The sequence below is a fragment of the Pristis pectinata genome, chromosome 14, assembly GCF_009764475.1.
Source record: "Pristis pectinata isolate sPriPec2 chromosome 14, sPriPec2.1.pri, whole genome shotgun sequence".
In the NCBI taxonomy this organism is placed as follows: Eukaryota; Metazoa; Chordata; class Chondrichthyes; order Rhinopristiformes; family Pristidae; genus Pristis; species Pristis pectinata.
Genome location: NC_067418.1, coordinates 36,484,462 through 36,512,205, shown reverse-complemented (window position 1 = coordinate 36,512,205; position 27,744 = coordinate 36,484,462). Strand labels below are relative to the sequence as shown.

Genomic DNA, 27,744 nt, shown 5'->3' with positions numbered 1-27,744 from the left:
TAGCAGCAGTTCAAGATGTAATTGTTTCCATCCCAAGTTATCCAGATTTTGTCACTTTGTGCCATTTATGCAAGCCAGTTGCACACAAAATGTAAGCAGCATTTCCTTTCAGAATGTTTAACTATTACTAAAATGTAATCGACATTTCCCATCCTGAATTATGAACACTCAGCTACCTTGTAATTAATAAATACCTGTTATAATATAATGAGCAGACGGGGGTCAGATCAAAGATAGAATCTATATTGCCTAAAAACCCGACTGGAAGAGAAATCACTTCTCAGCTTCCCACTTGGCACGCTGCGAGAAGAAGCCACAAGTCTTCCACTTTTACCAGGGATTTCCACCCTATATCCAGTATGCAATATCTTACAAAACATCACCGTTCAGCTAGAGTCAAGAAGCAGAAAAAAACGCTCCAAAACGAAGAAATATAAAAGGTGCTGTGCTTCAGCCAGAAAAGAAACTTCTTTAAAGGCAAGTGACAAGTGAACGGTGCCGGCGGGGTGCTGTCCCGAATCACGAGTGATAGTGATCAAGACTGTCACTGGGTGGGCGCAAGTACAACCCCTTCATTATGAACATTCGTGCTGTGTCAACATTTTAGTTCAGAAAAAAAAATCTCTGGGAATAACCTGTGTTGTTTACAATCTGGGAGAACAGTCAATTCGTGCAACAGGTACTCACAGTTCAGTGAACTTCAACAGGTGTGTCGACCCACGAAGAATCCAGTAGGAGGCTCCGTGTCTTTGTGAATGAGCGGCAACTGTGAGGTGGCTCCGCGAAGCTGCGCCGCCTGCTGGCCGGAGGACCGCAAGCGGCTGACCTCCGGTCTCCGGGCAACCAGAGCGCGCACAGCGGAGCGAGGCTGGCGGGTCCGGCGGGAGACTTAACATGGAGACCCCAGTAGGTAAGGACACAAGTAGCACAGGAGGAGATTTGACATGGAGACCCCAGCAGGTAAGGACACAAGTAGCACAGGAGGAGAATTGACATGGAGACCCCAGCAGGTAAGGACACAAGTAGCACAGGAGGAGAATTGACATGGAGACCACAGCAGGTAAGGACGCAAGTAGCACACTGTCAGAGGAAAGAGAATTAGAAAAGGCTGTCAGTAAGCCCACAGTCATGATGGAACCGAACCATGAATCAATTCTCAGAATCTCTTAAAAGTCATTAAATTGTTAAATGTTTATACTGAGGAGGAAGAGAATTTTTGGAGGGGTGGGGATAGTTGCTATATTTTTTTAAGTGTCTGAATAGAACAGTACTTTAGTAGGACCATATTATTTGAAAATATTTTCTTCTCACTCTTTCCAGTCCTTAATTTTCTCTTCCTTTCTCCCAAAGTTTCCTCTTGTTGAGAATGAGGGGTTAAGATCGCCAGGTACTCCCAAATACTTTGCATAAGGAGCCATTCTTTCACGTGTGGTTACACAAACAAGTACTGCACAGTGTTCTGTCTCATTCGTAACTCCTCAAGGTCTATACCTGTGCAAAGCAAGATCCAGGTAATATACAGGCTGGGCTAATATGTGACGAAAGTCTAAGGACCTTTCCTTGACATTTAAGGAAATTACCATTGTTCAATCATCCATTATTAACATTTTCCATAGATAGTGAAATAAAAACAGAAAATGCTAGGAAAAACTCAGCAGGTTAGGCATTGATGGAAAGTGAAACAAAGTTAACTTTTCAGGTTGAAGAACACCTAAAACTTTTGGAGGCAAAGTTCTAGATGACTGCTGTTCCAACAATGCCAAGACAGCTTGACATGGTCCAGCTTTGATTGGATTGATTGACATCGATCTACCATTCTAAATATTCACCAGCTGCATATAGCTGCAGAGTGTACCATTGATGACATGCACTAGACCATTTCAGCAAAGTTTTGCCCATATATGAACTTCCATTGTATCAACGGACAGGGTTAATGGGCACTTAGGAACATGACCACTTGCAAAATTCTCCTCAACTCTCACAACATCCTGACTTGGAAAAATATTATCATTGGTTTATTCTCACTTGGTCACAATTCTGGAACTCCCAATCTAACAGCAATGTGGGATTGGCTTCAACAGATTGAGAATCCTCAACAATGGTGGAGCTCAGCATATCAGTAAAAGAGACAAGGCTGAAGCATTTCCAACCAGAGTGCTGAGTGAATGATCCAGCTTGTCTCATCCTTTTAGGTCCTTGCATAAGCCAATTTGATTCACTTCTTGTGATACCAAGAAATGACTGAGAAAATCGGATACAGCAAAAGCCATGAATTCTGACAATGTTCTGATTCTCAAGCCAAAGACATACATCTCTAGCATAAATAAAAACAGAAGATACTTGAAATACTCAGCAGGTCAGGCCACATCTGTGAGAAGAGAAACAGAGTTAGCATTTCAAGTCGAAGACCCTTCATCTAAGCACAATGCAAAATAGCTGTAGTTGTTGAAGGTCAATTATTTTCTGCCCAGGAGTTCATCTGGGTAGTGTCCTATCCCCAACCATTTACGGCTGCATTATCATTGATCTTTCCATGCTCCTCCCACTCCCTCCCCACCCTCCCCTCCCCCTCTCCATCCCCCCTCCCCACCCTCTCCCCTCCCCCTCCCCCCTTCCCCACCTCCCTCGCCCCCTCCCCTTCCCCCCCACACTCCCCCCTCCCCCCCACACTCACTGTCAGATGTTGGATGTACACTGATGTTTGCATAATTTTCAAATTCATTCACAACTCCTCAGCTAGCGAAGGACCCTGTGCCTACGTGAAGCAAGATCCGGACAGTATTCAGGCATAAGTGGCAATTAACATTTGCTTTGTTTAAGTGTCAGGCAATGATCATCTCCACATGGAGAGAATCTACCATGTTTACTTGACGATCAATACAGTATCATTACTGAATTCTCTATCGTCGACATCCTGGAGATCATCATTAACCAGAAATTTAACTGAACTTCCACATAATTCTGTGGCTATAAGAGCAAGTTAGAGACTGTGTGAATCTGCTGAGTGGCTCAAATCATAAGTCACTGAAGCCTTTCCACCATGAGAAACTAGCCGAGAGTATGATGGGAGTACTTTCCAATTGTCTGGATAAGTGCAGCTCCAACAATGTCCAAGAAGCTTGCAGGAATTTATGGGACATAAGGAAGCCATTTGGTCTCATGTTTATACCGATCAAAAATTTTGGACATTTAGATTATTTCCTCTTCCCAGTTCTTGGTCTGTAGCCTTTTAGGTTATGGCACTTCGTGCATTTATCCAGGTACTCTTTGACAGTGGGTGTCATTTGCTCCACTGGTTATTAAGTGAAAAAATTTTCCTCAATGCTGCCTGTTCAAGTGTGTTAATTTTACACAACTCAATTAAATTTCCCTTCAGTCTCCTTTGTTCCAAAGAAAACAACTCTAATCTGTTGGTCTCTCCACATAACATTAATTTATCAACATTAGCATTTTTTCCATAAATCTCTGCACCCTCTCTAGTGTCATCATTAACTCTTGTGCATTGGTGACATTGTCATCAGCCAGAACAAAGCAGCCTAACAGATTGGCATTCACCCTAAACATTCATTCACTCTTTCCAACAGTAGCATTCCATGATTACAGCATGTAGTGTTGATGATGTACACTGCAGCAGCCTCCCAAAGCTTTTTCAACAGTGCCTCCCAACCTACAACCATGTAAAAGGACAAAAGCAGCAAGCAAATGAAAATGCCACTTCTTTAAAGTCATATACCGTAATGACTTAGGCTTCAATGCCATTGAATCCAGTTTGGCGCTGCACAAGGTACAGCCTGCTGCATGGTTCTGCCTGGCCCATTTACATTTGTCACTCCTGTGCCCACACCTGCCTACAGCACCTCCTGGATATGGAAGGTTCCAGCATGGTTATCATTGGCAGTGACTTTCAGTACAGACAACGACCAACTCCAGCAAGCCAGCCAGGTCCCTAAAGCTGACCTCTAATCATTAAGACCCTGTGAAGCTTTGACAGCCATGGCACCTGGCTAAACCAGCTGTCAAAACTATAACTCGATATTGCTGACATTTGCAAATATTCAAGAATAATGAAGAACCGTTAAAAATTAATAATATCCTTTAAGTATAAAAATTACTTAAATTAAAATTTTAAACGATTAAAACGCAAAACACTAGAAAACACTTAAAATAAAATATAATTAAATGTGTTTATTATCTCAATTAGTTCAAATAAATAGACCAATTTTATAAAAGGCTGTTGTGGAAGTAAGGGAAACACAAGGACAATATTGGGGAAAACAGCTATTCTCTGGTGTGTGTCTGTGTGTATCCATCCCCTAACTCAATCCAATGCAGATTGATGAAGTTGCATGCCATGTAGCCCCTTATTACTGTGAGGTGCAAGCTGCTCATTTCAGCAGACATTGTGGTATCTTGCACGGGGCACGTAACATAAATGCTATGCCCATTGAAGGAATACATAGGGGTGCTTCTGCAGGCATGGTGAACAATGAAAGATGGGTCTGGCAGAAGGTGTGAGTTAAGCATAAATGTTGTTTCGGGGGACTTTTGCCAAACTGCTGCAGTGTTTTCTTCTTGATTTTTCTGCCTAATAAACAAAGGTTGTAGGTTGTACCTCTATGCACTGATCTAGAATGGTCATTGTGAAAATGTCCGCTGCTCACATGAACATGTCATTAGCTGCGTGACTAATGCAGGAAAAGTGTCAGTTGTGCTCAGGGAAATTGTGCGTGGAGATGCTGGACTGATTTTTAGATGAGCAATGACACAATATGTGAAGGATCACTTTTATGCATGATTTATACTAAAAGATACATGCACATCAGTACAATTTCAAAGCTTTTGCTTTTTCATACATAGTTTCCATACTTACTCAAGCTGAAAGTATTTAGACTGGCCCATGATCTGATACTAAACTCCCTTGCTATGAAGTATCCACACAACTTATCCCCTAAATTCTGAAAATATCATTTACATTGCCCTGGGTAGGGTGGTATGACATACCAGAAGATGCTTGGTGTAAATAAGACCCATACCTTCAGGAGAGGAAGCACTAAAGTTGTTGCAAGTCAAGAATGTCAAGCAGATAGATCAAACACTTAAGTGCAGGCCAGGAGAGCTAATTGCTTTCCTTCATGGAAATGGATGGCCTCTCCATTTTCAATTGTTTCAGAGTTTTAGTCCACTCCAAGTATCAATCATACTTTATGCAAAAATAGTTTAGATATCATTCAATGAATCATGGAATCATACAGCACAGAAACAAGCCCTTTTGGACTACGTCATCCATGTCAACCATGATACCTATCTACATTAAATTCTTGACATCTTTTATTGAAATTCCTGTCAAACTGTTATTTGGTATTCAGGACTTTACTATTTTACCTTACAAGGAACTTCTCCATTTAGATTTGGTGAGACCATCTTTCTAATGTGGCTCCAGTCTGCATGTGTCTGATGATTATTTCCCTTCCTTCAATGTGGACAAAACAAGGGAGATGATTGTGGATTTTAGAAAGGCTCAGGCTGACCACTTACCCCTGTGCATCAATGGCATCATTGTACAGAGAGTCAGCTGTTATAAATTCTTGAGAATACATATAGCAGACGACCTGTGCTGGTCAACCAACATCTCTTCCCTTGCCAAGAAGGCACTGCAGCGTCTCCACTTTTCACGGCGGCTGAAGAGAGCAAACCTGCCCTCCCCCACCCTCACCACATTCTATAGGGGTACCATTGAGAGTGTCCTGACCAGCTGCATCTCTGCCTGGTACGGCAACAGTAACATCTCTGACCATAAGTCTTTGCAGAGGATTGCGAGTACAGCTGGAAAGATCATTGGAGTACCTCTTCCCTCCATCCTGGATATCTACAACACACGATGCACACGCAAGGTCTGCAGAATCATAGACAACCCTTCTCATCCCTCCCATGACCTATTTGTCCCACTGCCATCTGGCAAGCGGTACTGGAGCATCCGGGCCAGAACTACAACATTGTACAACAGTTTTATGCCCCAGGCTGTCAGGCTCCTGAATACCCTGGAGGCAGTTTCAGACAAATGCCACGTCAAAAGCCCTGGTTTGCACAATGGCGCATAAGAACTTTGGCTGCTGCTGAACATGTTTATACAATTAGTACAACACATTGAGTTTTGTATTTTTCTTCGTCCAACTCGGTTTTGCACTAACTCTGCACTAAATTTGTATTTTGTATATACTGTTTTTTGCACTATTTGTACTTGCACAATTTTTTTGTCTGTATCTATTGTATGTCTTCTGTTTTATGTATGTCCTCTGTTGTGTGAGTCTGGGGGAAACGACATTTCGTTTGGCCATGTGTTTTTATAGCATGGATGAATGACAATAAAGTAACTTGAACTTGAACTTCCAATGTTGCAGGTAATGTTGATTCCTCAAACCTGGTGTCCAGGACAAGAGAGGAGCAGGAAAACAAAGGAACAGAAAAGGTATTGTAAAGTCTATCAGCATCAAATTGCTTGTCGATTTTCACCAACCATTCGCATTAATGAAAAGCAGGGCAGACAATGGTAGGCAGGTTTAAGCGGCACAGCGGTTTGCCACTGATTTCTAATAACTTCTTGGCTCTTTGCAAACCTCCCAGCAACACCTTTCAGGAAGAATAGGAAAGAAAACATAATGGAGAGGTCCTATACAGTGATAAGGCTTTGCTAGCCATAGTGGGATCATGTGAGGTGCCAAGGCAATTGCCATCTATATTTTGAAAGAAGCAACTATGTCAGCCTGACTTTCATGGAACTGTCAAAGCATTAAAACACTGAATAATCCTGAGACCGGCAGAAACATTCAAAACCATCCCAAAACCTTTAATAAAACAAAGGAAAACGAACCTGAAATAAACTTTAAAATAAAAAAAACAAATAAAGCTTAAACATTCCATCAAAGAACTGTTCCAAATTGTTTTAAACATCTTAAAACACGTAAAATATTTTAAATTAGCAATCCATTGAAGAATTAAAGAGAACTTAGAAAGATTTAAAATAATTTTTTTTTAGCTATCTGATGGTCCTCTTACATGGAAAAATAACCTGAATGTACTTAGAGCAAGTTTCCCTTTTCCTATTGAACTCTATGAGGAGTCCAGCATCAGAATGCAGCTGACTGCCCACAGGCAACCCACTTAAAGCAACTTCAGAATTCCTGTGTTTGTTGCACATAAGAAAAAACTGGAAGTTGTGAGGAATTATGTCTGGAAACATTCCCCAATTCCTGATTGAGTAAAACTTGCTTTCACAGCCACACCTCGTTCCTTAATAAAAATCTCCAGCTCCAATTTATTCTATGCAAATTCTGCCTTCACAGTTTAGATCTATTCATGATTACAGGTACGTTTAAACTATCCACTGTTTGACTAATCAGTGTTCTTGTCACATCCTGGGATTCACATTTAATGCCATGCATTGACGCGTGTATGCTCTTAACCTTCCTCTACAATAGCACCAACTCACTCTATCTTAAAGCTGTCCTAGTCTGCAGCTCCATTTTTTCCTTTGCTGCATTTGTTATTTCAACAAAATACATTTTTCTTTTCCTTCACACATCAAAAACCTCCAAGAAAATAGTCCTCCACATACTTCTACCCCTTCACTTTCTTCCAGCCCCACCTTGCTCCCCAGTTTCACCCTGCTGCATTTTCAGTACCCCAACTGAGCTTTCCCTCTCTAATTTCAAATGATCAGTCCTCTGCAGAGACTTCCTCTTCATCCCCTCTGTCCCCATCTTAATGAATTTTGAGTTTGACATGAACTCTTAATTTATTATGACAGAGAAGATGGCTCTTCAGCTCATCAGGTCCGTGCCAGCTCTCAGCACTGCAATCCTGTGTCCCCTTTCTTTATTTTCATGTACCCCAACAAATTATTCTCTCCCAATGTCCATAAACTCCCATTTCATTCTTTCGTTACTTACCTTTGCAGAAGTTAATTTACTATATCACAAGTAAACTGCCAGCAATCTTAGGGATGTAGGAGGAAAGCAGAGCACCAGGTGAGAATCCATGCAGTTACAGGAAGAATGTGCAAAATCCAAACAGACAGCATCCAAGGTCAGGATTGAACCCGATCCCTGGAGCTATGGGCCTGCAGCAAAAACCACGATGCACTATGCTACTCAGTTTTTTGCTGCCTTTGCCTCAATACCCATTTCTTTGGCATGGGGTCTTCACCCCAGACTATCACCCATCTCACATATTACCAATCCCATTGTACTCTTCCTTCTGGCCTCTTATGCTCTCTAGATAGCTGCCAATGTGACATTGACCATCTTAAATTTTCCATTGCCCTTACTCATACAAGTCTCCCCTCGTCTGAACTTGTAGTAGTCTCTCAGTAAGGACCAATCCAATCATTAAGCATTCTGAGAAGGGCAATGTTTGGGAAGTAGATCTCTTCCTTGTAGAATCCAAATGTCAGCTCTCAGCTACTTCCTCAAGTCTCCCAGTGAATTCAATACTGGACATCAGGCCATTGTCCCACAGACAGACAGACAGTCACTGACATCATTTCATTAGGAGATTTTCCCTCTATTGCCTCCAGCCTCATAGTCTCTAAATCTCGCACAGCTTTATCTTCTATCTCCTCCCCTAAGATCCATAAGCAGGATAGACACATTGTTTCATCCTGTTCTTGCTCCATAGAGTTTATTTTGTTCCATCTTGTCTCTACATTTTCCTCTTGTTTGGTTCCTTCCCATTTACATTTGTAATACTCAACTATATTGACAGTTTTCTGGTTCCAACCACCCCATCTTCACTGTAATTGTTCAATCCCTCTTTATCTCCATCCCACACCAGGATAGTTTGAGGGCCTTTCATTTCTTCCTTGAATTGAGAATAAATCAATCTCCTTCTGTCACTCTCCTTTATCTAGCTGAACTCATGCAGAGCAACTTTTCCTTCAACTCCACCCACTTTTTCTGAATGAAATGTGGGAACTCACTTGGGCCTAAGCTATGCTTATCCCTTCATTGGACATATGGAACAATCCTTGTTTCAGTCTTATTCAGGTCTGCTCCCTCAGTTCTTTCCTTTACATTTATAATTTTGTGCTGCTTCTGCACTCGTACAGAACTTGAAATTTCCTTACCTTTGAAGCGGATTGAAGCCATCCTGCTCTCACTTTCACATGGTCCACATCTGACTCTTCCCTTAATTTATTTGATATCTCTACTTCTTAGCGGATACTATCTATTATAAGCCCACTAACTCCACAGCTATCTAAACTACACCTCCACCCACACTGCTTCCATTCTCTCAGTTCCTCCATCTTTGTCATAACTACTCTGATATTGAGACACAAGAGATTACAGAAGCTGGAATCTGGAGCAATAGACAAACTGCTGGAAGAATTCAGTGGGTCAGGCAGCAACCGTAAAGGAAAATGGACAGTTGATGTCTTGGGTTGAGACCCTTCATCTGCACCAGTGCCTTTAAGCTATCTTCCTTTTCCCTTAACCATGAATTTCCTTCCAAGATAGTTGACAAGGCTCTCAATTGCATGTCCTTTATTGTTTGCATCTCTGCTCTCAGCTTTTCATTCCCTTGTTCTCACTCACCTCTCTCCACCTTCAATTGATCATCCACCATGATTTTTGCCACCTCAAATGGGATTCCATCACCTGACACATCTTCTCTTCCCCTCCCTTCTCAGCATTCCAAAGGGATTGTTCACTCTGTGACTCCCTGGTCTGCTCTTCCATCTCCAACAACCACTCCCTTTCTCATGACACTTACTCATGTGTCGGAAGATGCAATACCTGCCTTTTACCTCTTTCCTTTCTGTAATCCAGAGACTGAACCAGTCCTTTCAGGCCAAACAGTAATTCATTTGCACTTCTTCCAATTTAGTATTTTGCATTTGATGCTTGCATTGTGGTCTCCGTGACAATGGAGAAGCCAAATGTAGTTTGGGTGACCACTTTGCCAAAAACCTTGGTTCAGTCTGCAAGTGTGACCCTGAGCTTGCAGTGTTAGATAAAAACAGAAAATGCTGGAAACACTCAACAGGCAAGGCAGCATCTATGGAAAGAGAAACTGAGTTTATATTTCAGGTCAAAGATTCTTCATCAGAACGCTAAGCCTTCCATCGCTTATTAATTTAATTCTCTGTCCACTCCCTCTCTGACTTCACTGTCTTTGGCCTCCAACATAAAAGTCATAGAATCATTGGGCATGGAAACAAACTTTTCAGTACACTGTGTCCATGCCAACCATCAAGTATCTTTCCATACTAATCCCGTTTGTCAGCCCTCAACCTGTACCCTTCTATGCTATGCCTTTTCAAGTACTTAATTAAATATTTCTTAAATGCTGTGAGAGTCTCTAACTCCACCACCCCATCAGGCAATGCATTCCAAATTTCAACCACCCTCAGGTTAAAAAAAATTATTCCTCTAATATCCTCCAAAGCTCCTACTACTTACTTAAAACCTATGTCCTCTGGTTGTAGTCATCTTTGTTGAGCGGAAAATTTCTCACTACCTATGCTATCTCCACCCCTCATAATCTTGAATACCTCAATTAGATCTCCCCTCAGCCTTCTCCATTCCAAGGAAAACAAACCCAGCCTCTCCAGAGTCTCCTCATAGCTGAAACATTCCAGCTCAGGCAATATCTTGGCGAATCTCTCCTGCAACCTGTTCAGTACAATCACAATCACAATTCAGCACCTTAATTTACAGTCCATCCTTGTCCTTCTCCAGAACAACCTTAAAACTGTGGTCACTAACCCCGAAACACTCTCCCACTGACGCTCGCAATATTTTCCAGCATGGAAAACACTTATGGAGTGAGATACATTATGTTTATCTGCCTGGTTCCCTTGCTCAGACCAGTGGTTACCTCTGATTGCATCTCCTTAAGCTACTGGTTGACCACCTCTAGATATGGACTTTCCATGTAACTCTCAGCCTGATGGATGCTCCCCTGCCATACTTGTAATATAAAATAGAGCCTCTTTGCTTAAAATGCAATCCAAGTAAAAAGGATTATGCTTAAATTAAGTTCAAGGAACAGCACCTTAACTTTTGTCTGGGTACATTGCAGCCCTCAGGACTTAATATTGAATTTAGCAATTTCAGGTAATTTCTCTCCCTCTCTCTCTCTCCCCCCCCCCCCCCTCCCTCGCTCTCCCTCCCTCCCTTGCGTGCACTCTCTCTCTCTAGCTCTCTTCCCACCACCACCAGAGATGTGGCTGTATCTTCGCCTTTCTGTTTCAATTTGTTTCTTTTTTTCATTCCTATCTCCAGCTGGCAAAGTAGTTGTTACCTTGACACAACTCTATGGTCTCCACTCTGTAACAGATATTTGCTCTAGTCTCTCCACTCTCCCCCTTTCTGCAAATTAAACCATGCTTGTTTTCTCACTTTTCTAGTTCTGACAGAGTCCTTGATCTCTTCCCGCTGATGTGCTAGACTTGCTGAATGTTTCCAGCATTGTTTTTGTTTCCCTGTTATATCTGGACTGTTCATTTTCCCTTGTGATATCTATGCATGAATCTGAAGTTCAAGGACATTCACTACATTTTTTTCATGCTTTTTGGCCTTAACAAAATTTTTGTTTTAACAACTGAGTTTTGTTTAGTATAATGTAATCTTGAGGACACTAAGGGGTGGAAATTCCTTGGCAGGAGGAAAAGAAAATGGGATTGTGAGTCGCAATTAGGTCAACAAATGGAGGTGCATGTCCTAATGATACAAGACAGAGACAAACAGAAGAAGGTTAGAAGGAAGTATTTCATCAATAGAGTAGCCTAATCCTTAAGATAACCTAATAGATGGACTTTAGCTTTCGGATCAGGATTTAACATAATCACTTTTTGAAAATGGATTCCAAAAGCAAAATTCTAATTGGGTTCCTGATCTGTGTGGTGGAATTAAAATCTGCTTTCTGCTTTGTTTGAAGGATGCAAAGGTGGAGGAGGCAAAGGACTATGCACTGTTTGAAACTCTGTGTGATACTGTCCAATCATCACTAGCACTACTGCAGAACAGCATCAGTGAGGTACTCAACAGACATTTGTCTATTCACATCTTCTCAGAATGTATTCCTTAGGCTTGCCTTTTAATCTTGGTGCTGCAATACTGCTTGGTGAAGCCTATTTGTGAATCAGTACTGTATTATCTTTTCCTTCCTCCCTGACTTTTCCTGTGGTATGTATGTGGGATGTTGTGGGTGGTTTGTTTACGAGAACAGCGCAACAGAATCTGAACCTGTCCTCACATTACCTCACCATATTACCTTGTCAAGGAATCAAGCTATCTGAAATTTTTCATATTCCAGAATAATGGTTTTAATTAATAGTGATATCTAGAGTGAAGACATCTAGTGATATGTTGCAGGACCACAGACCAATATTTCCTCTTTCTGGTTGTGAAGGTACAAGAAGCAGTTGGAGTGCTGCTACATGCCTCATTTCCGGACCATGTGGTATCTTTAGTTTATTTGTCCACAGTAAACATTATCCAGTGTCTCCCATGGGAATGCCAGGCTTAAAACAATGTTAGCCCTGTGCTGACTTTTCTCTATTGAAGTATCTCCTGAAGAACTTCATCTGGGGTCACGCATGAAGAATGGGCATTTGGACATTAGTGGTAGTGGTGGTGTATTTCACCATCAGTAAAATTGTAACTTAATAAGAGATCATCACCAGCAAAAAGATAGGTCCAAATCAGTTCTGACAAAAAAGTATTAAACATTGCAGTTAAATTTTGGCAATCATGACAAAGCGAAAGTACGCGTAGTTCTCGATCTCCTTGTTGCGATTTTAAACCTGGAATCAGACATGAACAAACCATTCAATGTATTTGACACATATCAAGCAATCAAGCCATCTGAAATTTTTGACATTCTAGGGTTATTGTTTTAATTGACAGTGAAGATATCATGGGTCTGTAAGAGGGGCTTCAACTAGTTCTCTTAATGTACAAGTTTGTGACGAGGTGGTTCAAATTGTGGGCTAAGGGTACAGATTAGCAAAAGGAGTGCAATAAATCAGTGGCTTGTGGCAGTGCTGAACAACAGAATAAATTATTGACCATTTTTCAGAGGTAGATTTTATGTTGAGAATATGATGAGCAGGTGAAGCATCTTTACTGTTAAAGGAAAAGGGAAAACTGTTATCTGCTGTAAACAGAAAGTCAAATTTGAACCTGTGCCCAAGTGATTCAGCAAGTTTCAGAAAATTAGCAACTTCCTTTACAGGTGCTTGTGTTCAACCTATAAAATTTTCCAATATTTGCTGCATTGATTCTATGTTCCTTTCTACAGATTCTGGAATATTTCATGTAATATTAAATATGATACTTTTACCAAATGCTCTTCTTTTAGCGACTTAAGATGAAATAAGTTTGTCTGTTAGTTGACCAACTGACATTGTTTTCTCCCTTCTTCACATTCTACCTGGCTGAAGTTTGTACAGCTCTCAATTGTGGTTTGAATCAGAAACAAAATGCTGCCCTAGTAAAATATTGTTGCACATATACAGGTACTTTGGTGTGTCTATTGGTATCTCTAAGATAGTTCCTGCTTGGAATTCTCTATCCCCTATATCCATAACCCCATCTGTGTAATTAAGCCTGAATTAGCATCCTCACCAAGTTAAACCACGCACTTTTGCTACACCTCCTGCACAAGGCCTTTAACATTGCATCTCAAAAGGAGGTCTGTACAATCTTATTTTCATTATTCTTTCTGAAAAATCAATGATTCTTTGTGAGTTTTAATGTGGACTGAACCCCTCACTGTTATGGAGAGTGAATCAGTATCAGTTCCTCATTTTTCTTCATCTTTATTGTTTTCCCACAGCTCCTCAACTTCAAGGATCAACTGATGAATTATCCTCTTCCCAGCAACGTCCTGGCTCATTTAGTTGTTACCACGGGGAGGATTTTCCGCAGGTATTGCAAACATTCACAATGTGTTGAGATCAAGATCATTGCACCATCTCCTACTCTAGCTCGTTTCTTCATGGGCATTTAAAACTGTGCAGATAATAATTTCTGTTGTTAATCCCCTCATCATATGATGTGGAGTCTTTTAAAATCCATTGCCTACCTGATCTATCATAGTCTTAGCCATAGCTAATATTTAATGCTCTTGCCTCTGAGACGGAAGATTTTGGATTCAGGTCTCATTCTAGAAAATTAAGCATGAAAACCCATGCTGACATTCCGTTGCAATACTAAAGAAGAGCTGTACCATATAACCTTTTTAACTTTTGTTTTGAGATTTCAGCATAGGATTTCAAAGTAGAACAGAGCTATTTCCACTGATCGTTAGTTATCCCTCAAATCAACTTCAAAGGAACAGATGATCTAATAATTATGATATTGTTGTTTGTGGCAGCTTGTTATAAGCAAATTAGCTGATTTCGACTGGGCAGGTTTTATCCACAACTGCTGTTAAAATTGCTAAACCTGAACCTTGACAATACTGAAGGTAGAGATTTGATAGATTTTTTGATATTAAGGGAATCCAAGGATATGGAGTTAGCACAGGAAAGTGGAGCTAGGTTAAAGATAAGCCATGATCTTACTAAATGTCAGAGTTGGCAAGTGGGACTAAATGGCCTAATCCTCCATTTTTGCCCTCTTTAATATTTTCTTTTCATGCAATTATAGGCTTTTAAAATCCAAGCTCGACCTAACTGATGCTTTTCTTTTTGCTTCATTTTCCATGATTTTAAATTTTGGTGAGGAGCCACCATTGAACATTTTGGCCCTTGGGCTGCTCAAATAGTTGTACATAGATTCAATTCTTCTGTTTTATTGAGAAAAGAAATTTTTTGATGAGGTATGAGAAAATGGGTTCACTTTCAGATTCTATGCCCTCTCTTACACCCACCTATTTTGTGTTTCTGACCTAGTGCTTCTGATATGTTTACTCCAACCACTGAGCTTGTTCGTCTTGCACGATTCTATGCTACTCCATGGGAACAGAAGAAAGAACTCCTGGAGCGCATATATGTGAATCATGAGAGGTATAGGTGCATGTTTTCCACATAATGGAAAAGTATCTGAATTTGCTGCTGCACAAGAAATCGAGTCAACACGAACTGTACTATCTTTGTTATACAGGACAGGAGATCCACAACTCTAAACCACAGGAGTGAGGTTTTAATATGATGGAGGCAAATGTTGAAGTGCCATTTTAAATGCAGGAAAGTGTGACCTTCATCTATCCGTAAATGTGTAGATGGGGCTTTGCCAGCCCCAAATTGACAACTGGCTACAGGAGCATGCCATTTGATAGATAAGAGTCGAAAAGCAATATTTTGCATCTGTTCCCAATAGGGCAAAGGGTTGTAAATAATTCTTTTAATAAAACATTTCTGTTTTGCATTTCCAGGAAAAAACATCAGCTGAGTGTGGCAGTGAGGAAACTGCAACAACTTGATACTCAGGTAATTTCCTCACATAAAGTTAATCCAAATGCCAGGCAAGTTGGCTAGACAAAGATAACTAATCATCCAAACCTGAAGCCCCATGTTGACTCTTACATGACTCTTCTGCTATAGGACAGGTGACCTCAGCCTGATGAACACATTGGTGCTAAGTCAGACATTATTCCCTCTGTATTTGGACAACAAGAAGCTTTCTTGTACAATTGTCTTTTATCTTTACTTCCTGGTCCTATTAGTTATGAATAAATAATATTCCAAATTGATCTTCTGTTTTCATCTGTGTTTTTATAACTATTCTCAACTCAACAGATTTTCAAGAGTGTCTCTCCTTTCCACAGAACCTATGCAAAATGTAATAGACTGTTCAAGGAATAAACAACAGCAACTTAGTTGGCTGTTACGTGGGCAGGATCTTTCAGTCAACAGTGGCAAAGCAGCATCTAAAATCTCATTTTTTAGTTTATTCTTCACAAAGCTGTCATTTATTGATCCAAAGAAATTATACTGCAGATGCCAGAAATCAGAAATAAAATCGGGAAATGCTGGAAATATTCAGCAAGTGAGGCAACATCTATGGATAGAGAAAAACAGGTTTCACAATTCAGGTCAGTCAAAGATCATCAACCCAGAATACTAACTCTTTTTCTCTCTCCACAGTTCCTGTTTGTCCTGCTGAGAATTTCCAGGATTTTGTGTTTTTATTAATGCCTTTCATCGGTTATTTTCAAATAGTTTACTCCTAAAGATTGATCACATGATTTTGCTAAATATTGATGCAAGATTAACAGTTCCGTAATTTTGTTGGCTTGTTTCCTTGCACTTCTGGAAAGTTCAGTTACATTAGCTTTTTACCAATTGAGTGAAATGCTCCTTTTTCATTAATTTCTCATTTTTTACAGTACTTTTTTTAGATTTTATGCCTAATCTTACTTAACCTTTGGGTACATATTTTAAAAATGATATTTATTACAGTATTCAACTTCTATACAGCTGACTTAGATGTCAATTGAGCCAAAATTCTTAGGTGATCTGGCAATCTCCAATTAGTTTCAGATTTAGCTTTATTTAAAAGTGGCTATTATCAGTCTGGTGCTGATCCTGTCTGCAGTAGCAAACTAGCCACACAGAAGACTGTGAACCTTAGGTTATCCTGAATGTTTCCCTCACCACTTGTCACTGATGTATTCATTTTCTGAGAGAATGACCCTGAAGTAGTGATGATTACTTTTTTCATGGTCATATTTTACAACTTTCTCTCCTTTTTTTAGGCCAAGTGGTTTGCTCGGGAACGACAAATCTTGAACTGGGAGAAGTTATTTGCAAAGCTAATGGTATGTGATTTTGCAGTACTGTGGAGTCCACGTAGACAATGCAAGGCCATGGCATAATCCAGGGATGAAATTTAGATGCATTACCTATCCATGGAGATTACGTTCTCTAGCATTGCCATTCAGTTATGTTTGCTGTACTCCAAAGTGCTAATGATAACACTAAAACACCCAGGACCTGCAGAGAGCAACATTATAAACACCAAGTAAACATCTAGGGTCATTGTACACACCAAGTAAACATCTAGGTGTACTGTATCACTGAGAAAACTTTAGTTTTAATCTTCTGGCAATTTATCTCCACTCTATGCACAGACAGCGAAGGCCCATGGGAGACGGTGGAAATTTCGAGTAGAATATCTGAAAAGGAAAGGTGAACTGAGGTAGGTGAAAGAGTCTGAGTACCATATTCAGTCACTGATGGTTCCAGAGCAATTGTAGTTGGGATTTGCAGATCATTCTTGCTTCTATTACAGCTCAGAATCACAGAGGTTTGTAGGGAGTCCTATTCAGCCAGAAGTGAGGGGTGGACAGACTGACCCCAAGCAACATGCATCAAAAGAGGCAGTAAGTGGTATTCTTCTTCAAAGATCAAAGGCTGGTAAAATTTAATGAACTATCATCTGCTTGTTCAAGATCTGTAATTGACATCTAATGAAAATCAAAAAACTGCTGATGCCAGAAAGCTAAAACAAAAACAGAAAATGCTGGAAACACTCTTCGGGTCAAGAGGCATCTGCAGAAAAAGAAACAGAATTAACGTTTCAGATTGAAGATCCTTAATCAGATTTGGAAAAGAGAGAAAACAAGTTACTATAGGAAACAACAGGGAGATCATAGAAGTATTAAATCATTTCCTTGCTTCACTATTTATCAGGGAAGCGGTTGAACAAGTAGATATGATATTGAATGATGAGATGAATAATGAGATAAATATATTTAAAATAGAAAAAGATATATCAAATCAACTCCACGAGAATAAAACTCCCATTCTAGGTGGATTGAGTCTACACATTTTAAAAGAAAGTAGGACTGAGATAGCAGAGGCATTACTCTGTGTATTTAATAATATTACAGTAAAAGAATAGAGTTGGAGGACTGGCAGATATCTAATGGAATGCCTGTATTCAAGCAGGGTGATAGACCATGTCCAGGTAATTAAAGACAATACTAAAAGAGAGAATAGAAGAATGATTAGAAATGAAAAGATAATGAACAGCCAGCATGGAGTTTAAAAGGGAAAGTCTTGTTAAACTGACTTTATTGAATTGTTTAGAGGTACCAGAGAATGTGGACAGTGGTAATGCAGTGGTTGTAGTTAAGCTAGATTTTCAAAATACCTTCAATAATGTACTCCACAATAGACCAATAAGTAAGTTCAGAGAACATGAAGTCAGGAGATAAATTGCATCATGGATTGCAGACTGTTTTCAAGACAGAAAGCAGAGTGGAAGTAAAGTATAGCTATTCGTAGTGAAAAGAAGTGAGTAATGGCATTCCACAAGTAACAGTTAAGGAACCACTGGGCTTTATAATTTACATTAACAATTGAAATTTTGGAACAAAGAGCATAATTCTATATTTGGAGATGAAATCAAAGTGGGATTGGAGAGGTTATCACTTCTGAAGTGGACTACAACAAAATGTAAGAGATATTTGCAGAATGGCAGTTAATTGATAGGTAAGGTTCAATACCAATAAATACAAGGGAATGCAGTTTGGTGGAATAGAAATGTTACTTATTTAATTGGAAGATGCAAGTCCAGGTGGGGTTGCGGAACAAAGGGATCTCTGAGTACTAATGTAACAACGATTAAAAGTTGCACCTTATGTTAGCAAGGCCGTAAAGTAACTAAACAGGGCACTGTTTATTTCTAAAGAGATGTGGGGAAGTTATGCTAAACTACATCGACCCTTGGTTAGATTACACTTGGAGTGGTGTCCACAGTTCTGGCAGGCAGATTATGAAAAGATGTTGAGGCAATGGAGAGGAAAGATTTACAAGGTTGATACCAGAAATGTGAAGAATACTTATCAGGAAAAGTTAAACATTTGAGAATAAAAAACTGAGGGTGACCTCGGAATGTGAAACTCACTGCCACAGGGAGTGGTTGAACTGAAAACCATGGATACATTTAAGAGGAGGTTTAACAAGCAAATGATGGAGAAGGGAATAGAGATTACACAGATTGATTTAATGAGGAAGCTCAAATGGAGCAAAAGTTCCGGTATTATGGTTAGAGTTAGGCTGCATAGCCTGTTTCTGTACTGTATATCCTACGTGATGAATAGATAGAATGCTGTTACTGCTCCATGAAGGAATCCCTAAAGAGCTTGATCGTCAAAGAGGATCGAGAGGTTGATACAGAGGAAAGCAATGACAAAGAGGACAAGGAGAACGAAGACAGCGATTTGGAGGAGGCCGAGGTCCCAACAGAAAGAGTAAGTCTTTTTCAAAATGTAATTACTTTTGCTCTTTGCTGAGCAAAGAGAATAAAACTCTGATTTGTACTGTTATCTAAATGCAAGATGTCCAAATTGTTTCACAGTCAACAAAGTACTTCTAAAGGGTATTCACTTCTGCATTTTCCAAGATCCAAGAGACAACAATGAGATAAATGACCAGTTAATCTGTTTTAGTAGTGTTGATGGAGGGGTAGATATTTTGACCGCAGGACTCCCTAATCCTTTTTGATCTGTGCATCAGAGAGAACAGTGAGATCATACTTTAATGTCTCATCTAAATATCCACAGCACTGCAATACTCTCATGATACTGAACTGAATTATCATTTTAGATTATGGAGGAATTAGAGGTGATTGAGACAATGCCAATAGTTAAAGGCAATAACTTTTACAAACCTGGAGATCTTTGATCTGCACTGAGTTAACTGTTCTCGCTTTAGGTGGCTGTCAAGTGCTGCAAGCGTGTTTAGTGCCTGTAAGCTAGAAAGAAGGATAGAAACCAGTTAGGGATCTGCTTGCAATTATTATCCAGTACTGGAAAGTATACTGAGTACAGACATAGCTTTATGGCTTATCAATACCCTTGTCAACTTTCACTAGTTAAGGACAGTCACTTACGTTGTAGAAATACTTTTTGCAGGCTACAATAATTTGGAACTGGCAGGAGTTGTAGAGGGGAACATTATACCGTCACTCCTGTGTCATTCACCACTCTGTGGACAGAACAAGTGTATTCAAGAATTTTCCCTGATCAGTAAAAATCAGTAGTGACCCAGCATATTTGGATCATACTCAAAATTTTTATCCCACCATTTACCTTCACCAAACCAAGTCAAGGTTATTTCACATTGTTTATACACCATTCATGCACTAATTTCAAAACAAAAGCTCAGATGCTACATTTCTGTGCTGACTTTGACACCAATATTTTCATTCAATTCTCCATGAGTTTCCTTTCTGCTTGTTATTAAGCTGTTCATGCATATTCATCTTTCTCTGCATTTTTCTTGGGAGGGTCGAGGTGCTATTTTAAAGAAGGACACCATTGATGGTGAAGCACAAACAGAAGGGCAGACAGAAGAGCAGGGGACATGGACAGGTGATCCTCTCCGTTCCAGGTAAGAGCAATTAACCAGAGTACTTATACATACTTTTAACTTTTATGCATAAAGAGGTACTCCCATACTGTTATGAGTAGTTTTTTTTGGCTCTGCTTTGGCTGAGCTTGCTGATCATGGGCCCCTAGCCCTGCTAATTAAAGAGACACTGTTTGATTACATGGAAAGTGATCATTATCCTTATAAATCAACGGAAAATAAACTTACACAAAGTAAGGCTAAACCTTTTAATTTACAGGAAAGCTACAAAGCTATGAGATATACTTTCCTTCCACATTATCTCAATCTTATAGTTCTGCACTAGAACTTTTCTGGAAACTCCAATAATTGTTACCTTAAGTTGTCCAGCTGCGTACTGTTATATTAGCCGTAGTCTAGACACAATTTCAAATCTAACAATATAACAGTCATTGAATTCAGGCATTCACTCATTTCCAAGTTAATAGTGAGTTCTGTTAAATTTCCAAAATCTAGGTTCAGTATATAAGGGGCATAATTTTAAAGTGATTAGAGGAAGGTATAAAGGGGGATATCAGAGGTAAGTTTTTTACACAGTGGTGTGCGCATGGAATGCACTGCCAGCAGACGTTGTGGGGGCAGATACATTAGGGACACTTAAGAGACTCTTAGATAGCCAAATGAATGATAGAAAAATGGAGGGCTAGATAGATATTAGAGCAGGATAAAATGTCGGCACAACATTGTGAGCCGAAGGGCGTGTACTGTGCTGTAATGTTTTATGTTCTATATAAAGTTAAATGTTGTGTAGCTCCATTCTGGTGTGGGATTGATTCAACAGGAATTCTGATCTAAGAATTAAACCTGGAATTTCTAACATATCATTTATGCTGCTCCTGATTTTCCAGTAATTAATTTAATACCAGGTAATAAAGGGTACCATGAATTGGATGTGCACATCTTTGAAATCAGTTCCTTGATCTATATTCTCTAGTGAAACTTTATGATGGAAATACATTCTTAACATTTTCCTTACAGGCTCCAGAGTTTCATGATCCATTCCAAGCATTCTTCATTTTAGTCGACTTTAGTCATGAACATTATTGACCAATGGTGAAGGACTGCATTTCCTTTAGTCCACCTTCTATTTATTTTCATTCAGATTTCTCTGTGTGTCAGTGACCAAGTTTTATGGCTGCTTTGAGCAAGGACTATCCTGCTTACTGACGTATCGACAGGAACGTCAGCAGATACAGCTTATCCCGGACCAAGCAAGGCAGAAGAACAAAGTATCGAAACAAGTCAAAATAAATGAAAGCAAACACGGTAGGATGAAGAGTCAAGTGATGTTTATGTACACCATATATTAAAAAAGTATTTTCTTGGAACTAATTGCTTAACCTCTCAGGCACTGTAAAATTATTTATCTCTAAGGATATCAGCTTTTCCCTGATGATGGTTCAGTGGATGAGTGTACTGTGTGTAATTCTGAAATATGCAAAGGAAGAACATTAATACATGTTGTTTATAAGCTGAAATGCCTCTTGTGTTAGATAGGGCTTATGGGCTATCAACATTCAGATCAGGTAGAGTGCAGGATATGTAAGTAAACAACACAAGTTCATCCAGCACAGATGGAATTATTATATTCCTTCAAACTTCAGCTACCCACTGGATAAGTTTCATGCATGAAATTTGACAAAGAAACGTTAATTTTGAAAGCAGAAATTCCATGTATGTTTGGAACAGTGGGAGATAGTAATTGGTGAGTTTATCCTAATATCTAAAGAGGATTATCACTTTCATTCAATAAATTAGCCAGTGTTGTAGAAGAAGTGTATGCCACGATTGTTTAGTAATAAGATGTACTTCTGAGAATGAAGAAGCTATTTGCAAGTGCAGGTGAGTGGTGGAAACTGGGGGAAGTTGATGGGAACGTGGGGTGAAAAAAATGGAATTGATGTAGAATGAGTGTAAATGTGTGGTTGATGGTTGGTGCAGACTTGGTGAGCTGAAGGTCTGTTTCCACGCTGTATCTCTCTATGACTCTTGGTTAAAGATTGTTTTAGGCAAATGGGACTGGCTTGGAGAGGCATCTTAGTTGGCATGGATGAGTTGGCCCGAGGGGCCTGTTTTCATGCTGTATAACTCTATGTCTCAATTATTTCTTCTGTAACCTGACTTGGAATAGCATTTTGGAGCCCTGTGAAATGACCTTCACTCTGCATGTATCTGTTTCGGGATTGCTGAACAGAGAAAAATATTTCATTGTCTCTATTGGCATCCCTTAATCTCTTATGTTGGTGTAAAGTTGTAAACTAAACTTAAATGGAGTAAAATATTGCACTGGTAATAAAATACACCCTCTGGGGCTAGTAATGTAATCTGAATGGTTGGATTTAAGACATATTTAATGTTAAAGGTTACAAGTATTTGTCTCTTTACAGATTTGCTTGCTACCAGGTCTGTCTCTGGAATTTTAAAAGCATCAGAAGCACCTAACAGTGATTTTGCCAAGTCAGCTGTAGAGTATGTGCTGAACAGGTATGTGATGTTTCCTTGTTATCTTCCAAACTAACTCCAGCTGAGGCATAGTTCCACAGATGATTGATACCCTCCAGTATCTCATTTATGGCTATTTATTATTAGAAACTTAAAAGTGGAAAGTTTATAGGATTGTCTAGAAATTAGAAGTCTAGCACTGTTTTTCAATCTGATTGAAAATTGTTCTTACCTGGAGTTAATCACATATGCTTCCATTTCTGCATCACCATTGTGCCAGCTGGGAAATTCAACCCAGCAACACTGACACAGTTTCCGTGTTAAAGGCACACAGGATGATGCCATTCCCCATGCAATGCTCGTCTTGGAATATCGCAGATGACCTTAAACCACCTTGTTCTGGAACCCCTGCTGTTGGGCATGCCTGAAACAATGTGGTCTCATTTGCAAAGAACCAATCTGGGAGGCATGGAAGGTACATACATCCTTGGACTCTCCCCAACAATCCCACATCTCTAGCCTATCTCCCATTCAGCATTCCCCAAACCCAATGTTCTGCCCCTTCCCCTGTATAGCCCCCTTACCAATGTTCTACTGGTGCTGATTTCCCACTCCCCCACCAACTAAATGTGCCAGACCCCACTCAGCCCTCCTCTCCATGACACTGCTGGTCTTTCAAATCCCCCATTCTCAAACTAGTGGTTTCCCCAATTTCTCCCTTACCCTACCTCCACCCACCCCCCCAAAAAAACACTGCTAATCTCCCTTATTCCACACCTTTCCCTCCCCACCCAAGCACAATGAAGATCTTTCCCCCAGTCCACCAACTCTAAATGTTGATCCCTTCCCTGCAACCCCCACCTCCCATTTCAGGCAGAAGGAAAGAACGGGTTTCCAGCAGAATGCACGTGTTTACCTTGTTCAGCAGGATATCCCAAAGGACCTGGTCTTGAAATTGAACGTTATTGTTTCCAATTCTACTTAAAAGAACTTGTTACCTCTCTACCTTGTGTTACTCCTGCAATTTACCAGCATTTAAAATCTAAGATTGGTGTCACTTAATTGCTAGATCTTCACAGTTTTGTCTTTTCAACCTTTGTGACATTGTACCTTGCACATTTTAGACCTCTTCACCTGAAAAAAAAATCTTTCCTTTGTTTGTGGCCATACAAGGAAAAGAAAACTGAAAAATCTATAAAGGAAATTGAACCCTCAGATGATAGTTAATTGATAGAAGTGTTTTCCAGAGATTTAAAGCAATTTTTCTCTTATGGTTGGGACTGTGATTTTTATTTTGCATCGTAGTACTCAAGGGGCAAAATTTGAAATGGCAAAGGATTCTGCTGCAGTGGAGGTGTTGCTTTTTCATGATCAAAAAGGAATGATTGCTGAAGGGGAGTTCACATTGCCGCAGGTAGGGGTTTATAAACTATTGTTTATTTTAAATATAATTTATTTTGTGGCGACTCACCGTCTAGTCGGGCGAACCGGCTTGGCAGTCGGGTCGCGCGGCGTCGGAGCGACGAGGCCCAAGATGGCGGCGGGCCTCGTCTTTCCGAGCGACGGGGAGAACCCGCGCGCGGGCAAGTCCTGATGACGTAGGACTTACGTCATTGCTGGTTGTTTTGGGCGGGAACATTCTCCCTTAAAGGGCCCGCGCAAGGCGGGAAAATAAACCAGTTCTGTTTGGCAATCCTCCTAGTAGAGTCTTGTTTTATTCCGCGGTAGCAACCGCTACATTGGTGACCCCGACGGTCCAAACGGCTTTTGGACCCGCGAAATGGACGACAGCGCAGCAGCCAACGCAGTGGCCCTCAAGCTGCCCACCTTTTGGACACTTCGGCCCAGCGTCTGGTTTGACCAGGCCGAAGCGCAATTCCACCTTCGGCAGATCACCTCCGACTCCACGAAGTACTACCATGTGGTTAGCTCTCTGGACCAGGAGACAGCCACCCAGGTTGGAGACTTCATCCAGTCGCCTCCGGAGGAAGATAAGTACCCGGCTTTCAAAGACCTTTTGATCCGGACCTTCAGCCTCTCCCGTCGTGAGCGCGCCGCCCGCCTGCTTCATCTGGATGGCTTGGGGGACAGATCCCCATCCGCCCTAATGAATGAGATGCTGGCATTGGCCGAGGGACACAAGCCATGCCTGATGTTCGAACAGGCCTTCCTTGAACAGCTCCCCGATGACATCCACTTGTTGTTAGCTGACGCCGACTTCAGCAACCCCCGTGAGGTGGCCGTCCGGGCAGATGTCCTGTGGAGGGCCAAGCGCGAGAGCGGTTCGTCCATCAGTCAAATCACCAGGCCGCGAGCCCAACGCCCGCCCCGCCCGGCCCCAGCAACCGAGCAGCCACGCCCCAGGAACGCAGACGACGACGCGGGTGACCAGCTGTGCTTCTACCAACAGAGGTGGGGTGCGGAGGCCCTTCGATGCCACCCACCCTGCAAGTTTCAGGGAAACGCCAGGGCCAGCCGCCGCTGATGGCTACGGCGGCTGGCCGCCGACAGAGCCTCCTCTTCGTTCAGGACAAGAAATCTGGACAGCGTTTCCTCGTTGATACTGGAGCGGAGGTCAGTATTTTGCCCCCGACAGGCCGCGACACTCGTGACAGGCCACCAGGTCCTCTACTCAATGCCGCCAACGGTACAACGATACGGTCTTTCGGCACCCGTACGCTTCAATTACACTTTGGCGGCAGCCGTTTTACCTGGACCTTTACCCTTGCCACCGTCGCCCGACCACTCCTAGGAGCCGATTTCCTTCGGGCCCACAACCTGTTAGTCGACCTGCGAAGGAAGCGGTTAGTCCACTCTAGCACTCTCCGGACCTATCCCCTGGGAGAAATCAGCCCACCAGCCCCGCACCTGGACTCCATTTCCCTTTCTGGCGACGATTTCGCCAAGCTCCTAGCCGAATTCCCATTGATTTTGGCACCTTCGTTTACAAATTCTAGGTCCACACACGGGGTACGACACCACATCATTACCACAGGGCCACCCCTTCATGCCCGAGCACGACGATTACCTCCAGACAAGCTCCGCCTGGCAAAGGAAGAGTTCCGTCACATGGAGGAGCTGGGGATTGTTCGCAGGTCAGACAGCCCCGGGCCTCCCCCCTGCACATGGTCCCCAAAGCCACCGGAGGTGGAGGCCCTGCGGCGACTACCGCAGGCTGAGTGACGCCACCACCCCGGACCGCTATCCCATCCCTCACATCCAGGACTTCGCAGCGAACTTACACGGGGCCCGCATCTTTTCCAAAGTGGACCTCGTTAGGGGATACCACCAAATCCCGGTCCATCCGGATGACGTCCCCAAAACTGCGATTATCACCCCATTCGGCCTGTTCGAATTCCTTCGGATGCCGTTCGGCCTTAAGAACGCCGCGCAGACCTTCCAGCGGCTGATGGACGCGGTAGGCCGAGACCTGGACTTCGTGTTCATTTACTTGGACGACATACTGATCGCCAGCCGTAACTGGCAGGAACACCTTTACCATCTCCGCCAGCTGTATTCCCGCCTCCGCGATTTCGGCCTCACGATTAACCCGTCCAAGTGCCAATTCAGACTTGACTCTATCGATTTCCTCGGCCACAAAATCACCAGCGACGGGGCAACACCCCTACCCGCCAAGGTGGATGCTATCCGCCATTTTGCCCGCCCCGACACAGTCAAAGGCCTACAGGAATTGCTTGGGATGGTCAACTTTTACCATCGTTTCATCCCTGCAGCAGCCCGTATCATGCGCCCTCTGTTCTCGCTGCTGGCTGGTAAGGGCAAGGACATCACCTGGACTGACGAGGCTGCGGCTGCTTTCGTTAAGGCCAAAGACGCCCTGGCAGATGCCACGATGCTGGTACACCCCAGGACTGACGTCCCGACTGCCCTCACGGTAGACGCGTCCAACACCGCGGTGGGTGGGGTGCTGGAACAGCTACTCGAAGGCCGCTGGCAACCCTTGGCATTTTTCAGCAAGCACCTTAGACCGCCCGAACTGAAGTACAGCGCTTTTGATCGGGAACTTCTAGCGCTGTATCTGGCGGTCCGGCATTTCCGATACTTTCTAGAAGGCAGGCCTTTCACCACTTTCACCGATCATAAGCCTCTGCCCTTTGCCTTCTCCAAAGTCTCCGATCCCTGGTCAGCTCGTCAGCAGAGACATTTATCCTACATTTCCGAGTTCACAACTGACATCCAACATGTCTCCGGAAAGGATAATGTCGTTGCTGATGCACTTTCCAGACCAACCATCCACAACCTATCCTTGGGTATCGACTACACGGCCCTAGCTGACGCACAGCAAGCCGACGACGAACTGCCCAGCTACAGAACCGCAGTCTCGGGTCTGCAGCTCCAAGATTTCTTGGTTGGTCCAGGTCAGCGGACCCTACTTCGCGACGTTGCGACTGGTCAGCCCCGCCCTATAGTCCCTGCAGCCTGGCGGAGACGCGTTTTTGACCCGGTACATGGGTTGGCGCACCCGTCCATCAGATCTACTGTCCGACTGGTCGCCAGCAAGTTTGTCTGGCATGGCCTGCGCAAACAGGTCAGTGAGTGGGTCAGGACTTGTCCGCACTGCCAGACGTCAAAAATCCAGCGACACACCAAGGTCCCACCACAGCAGTTCGAGCCTACCCGTAGGAGGTTCGACCACATACACGTCGACCTCGTGGGCCCTCTGCCGGTTTCAAGAGGAGCCCGGTACCTCCTTACCATCGTGGACCGGTTCACGAGGTGGCCTGAGGCAACCCCCCTGGCTGACATCACAACTGATTCCTGTGCCCGGGCGCTGCTCACAACTTGGGTCTCACGTTTTGGCGTTCCGGCCCACATCACTTCAGACAGAGGCACCCAATTCACTTCCAGTCTCTGGGCTGCATTAGCGAACCTGCTAGGGACGCAGCTGCACACCACCACGGCCTACCATCCTCAAT

General features: G+C 42.2%; 1 protein-coding gene across 1 annotated transcript in view; it reads left to right on the top strand.

The window, feature by feature from the left end:
* Positions 1 to 811: 811 nt before the first annotated feature.
* Positions 812 to 27,744, top strand: part of LOC127577793 (uncharacterized) — a 45,766-nt gene continuing 18,833 nt past the window's right edge. Inside the window, exons 1-14 of the mRNA XM_052029363.1 lie at positions 812 to 910; positions 6,399 to 6,466; positions 11,938 to 12,036; positions 13,840 to 13,931; positions 14,900 to 15,013; positions 15,382 to 15,436; positions 16,705 to 16,767; positions 17,080 to 17,147; positions 17,241 to 17,331; positions 19,084 to 19,206; positions 20,244 to 20,347; positions 21,468 to 21,631; positions 22,753 to 22,849; positions 24,113 to 24,221. Of these exons, the coding sequence (XP_051885323.1) occupies positions 895 to 910; positions 6,399 to 6,466; positions 11,938 to 12,036; positions 13,840 to 13,931; positions 14,900 to 15,013; positions 15,382 to 15,436; positions 16,705 to 16,767; positions 17,080 to 17,147; positions 17,241 to 17,331; positions 19,084 to 19,206; positions 20,244 to 20,347; positions 21,468 to 21,631; positions 22,753 to 22,849; positions 24,113 to 24,221 (1,263 nt within the window). The 5' untranslated portion in view covers positions 812 to 894. The remainder of the gene's footprint in view (positions 911 to 6,398; positions 6,467 to 11,937; positions 12,037 to 13,839; positions 13,932 to 14,899; positions 15,014 to 15,381; positions 15,437 to 16,704; positions 16,768 to 17,079; positions 17,148 to 17,240; positions 17,332 to 19,083; positions 19,207 to 20,243; positions 20,348 to 21,467; positions 21,632 to 22,752; positions 22,850 to 24,112; positions 24,222 to 27,744) is intronic.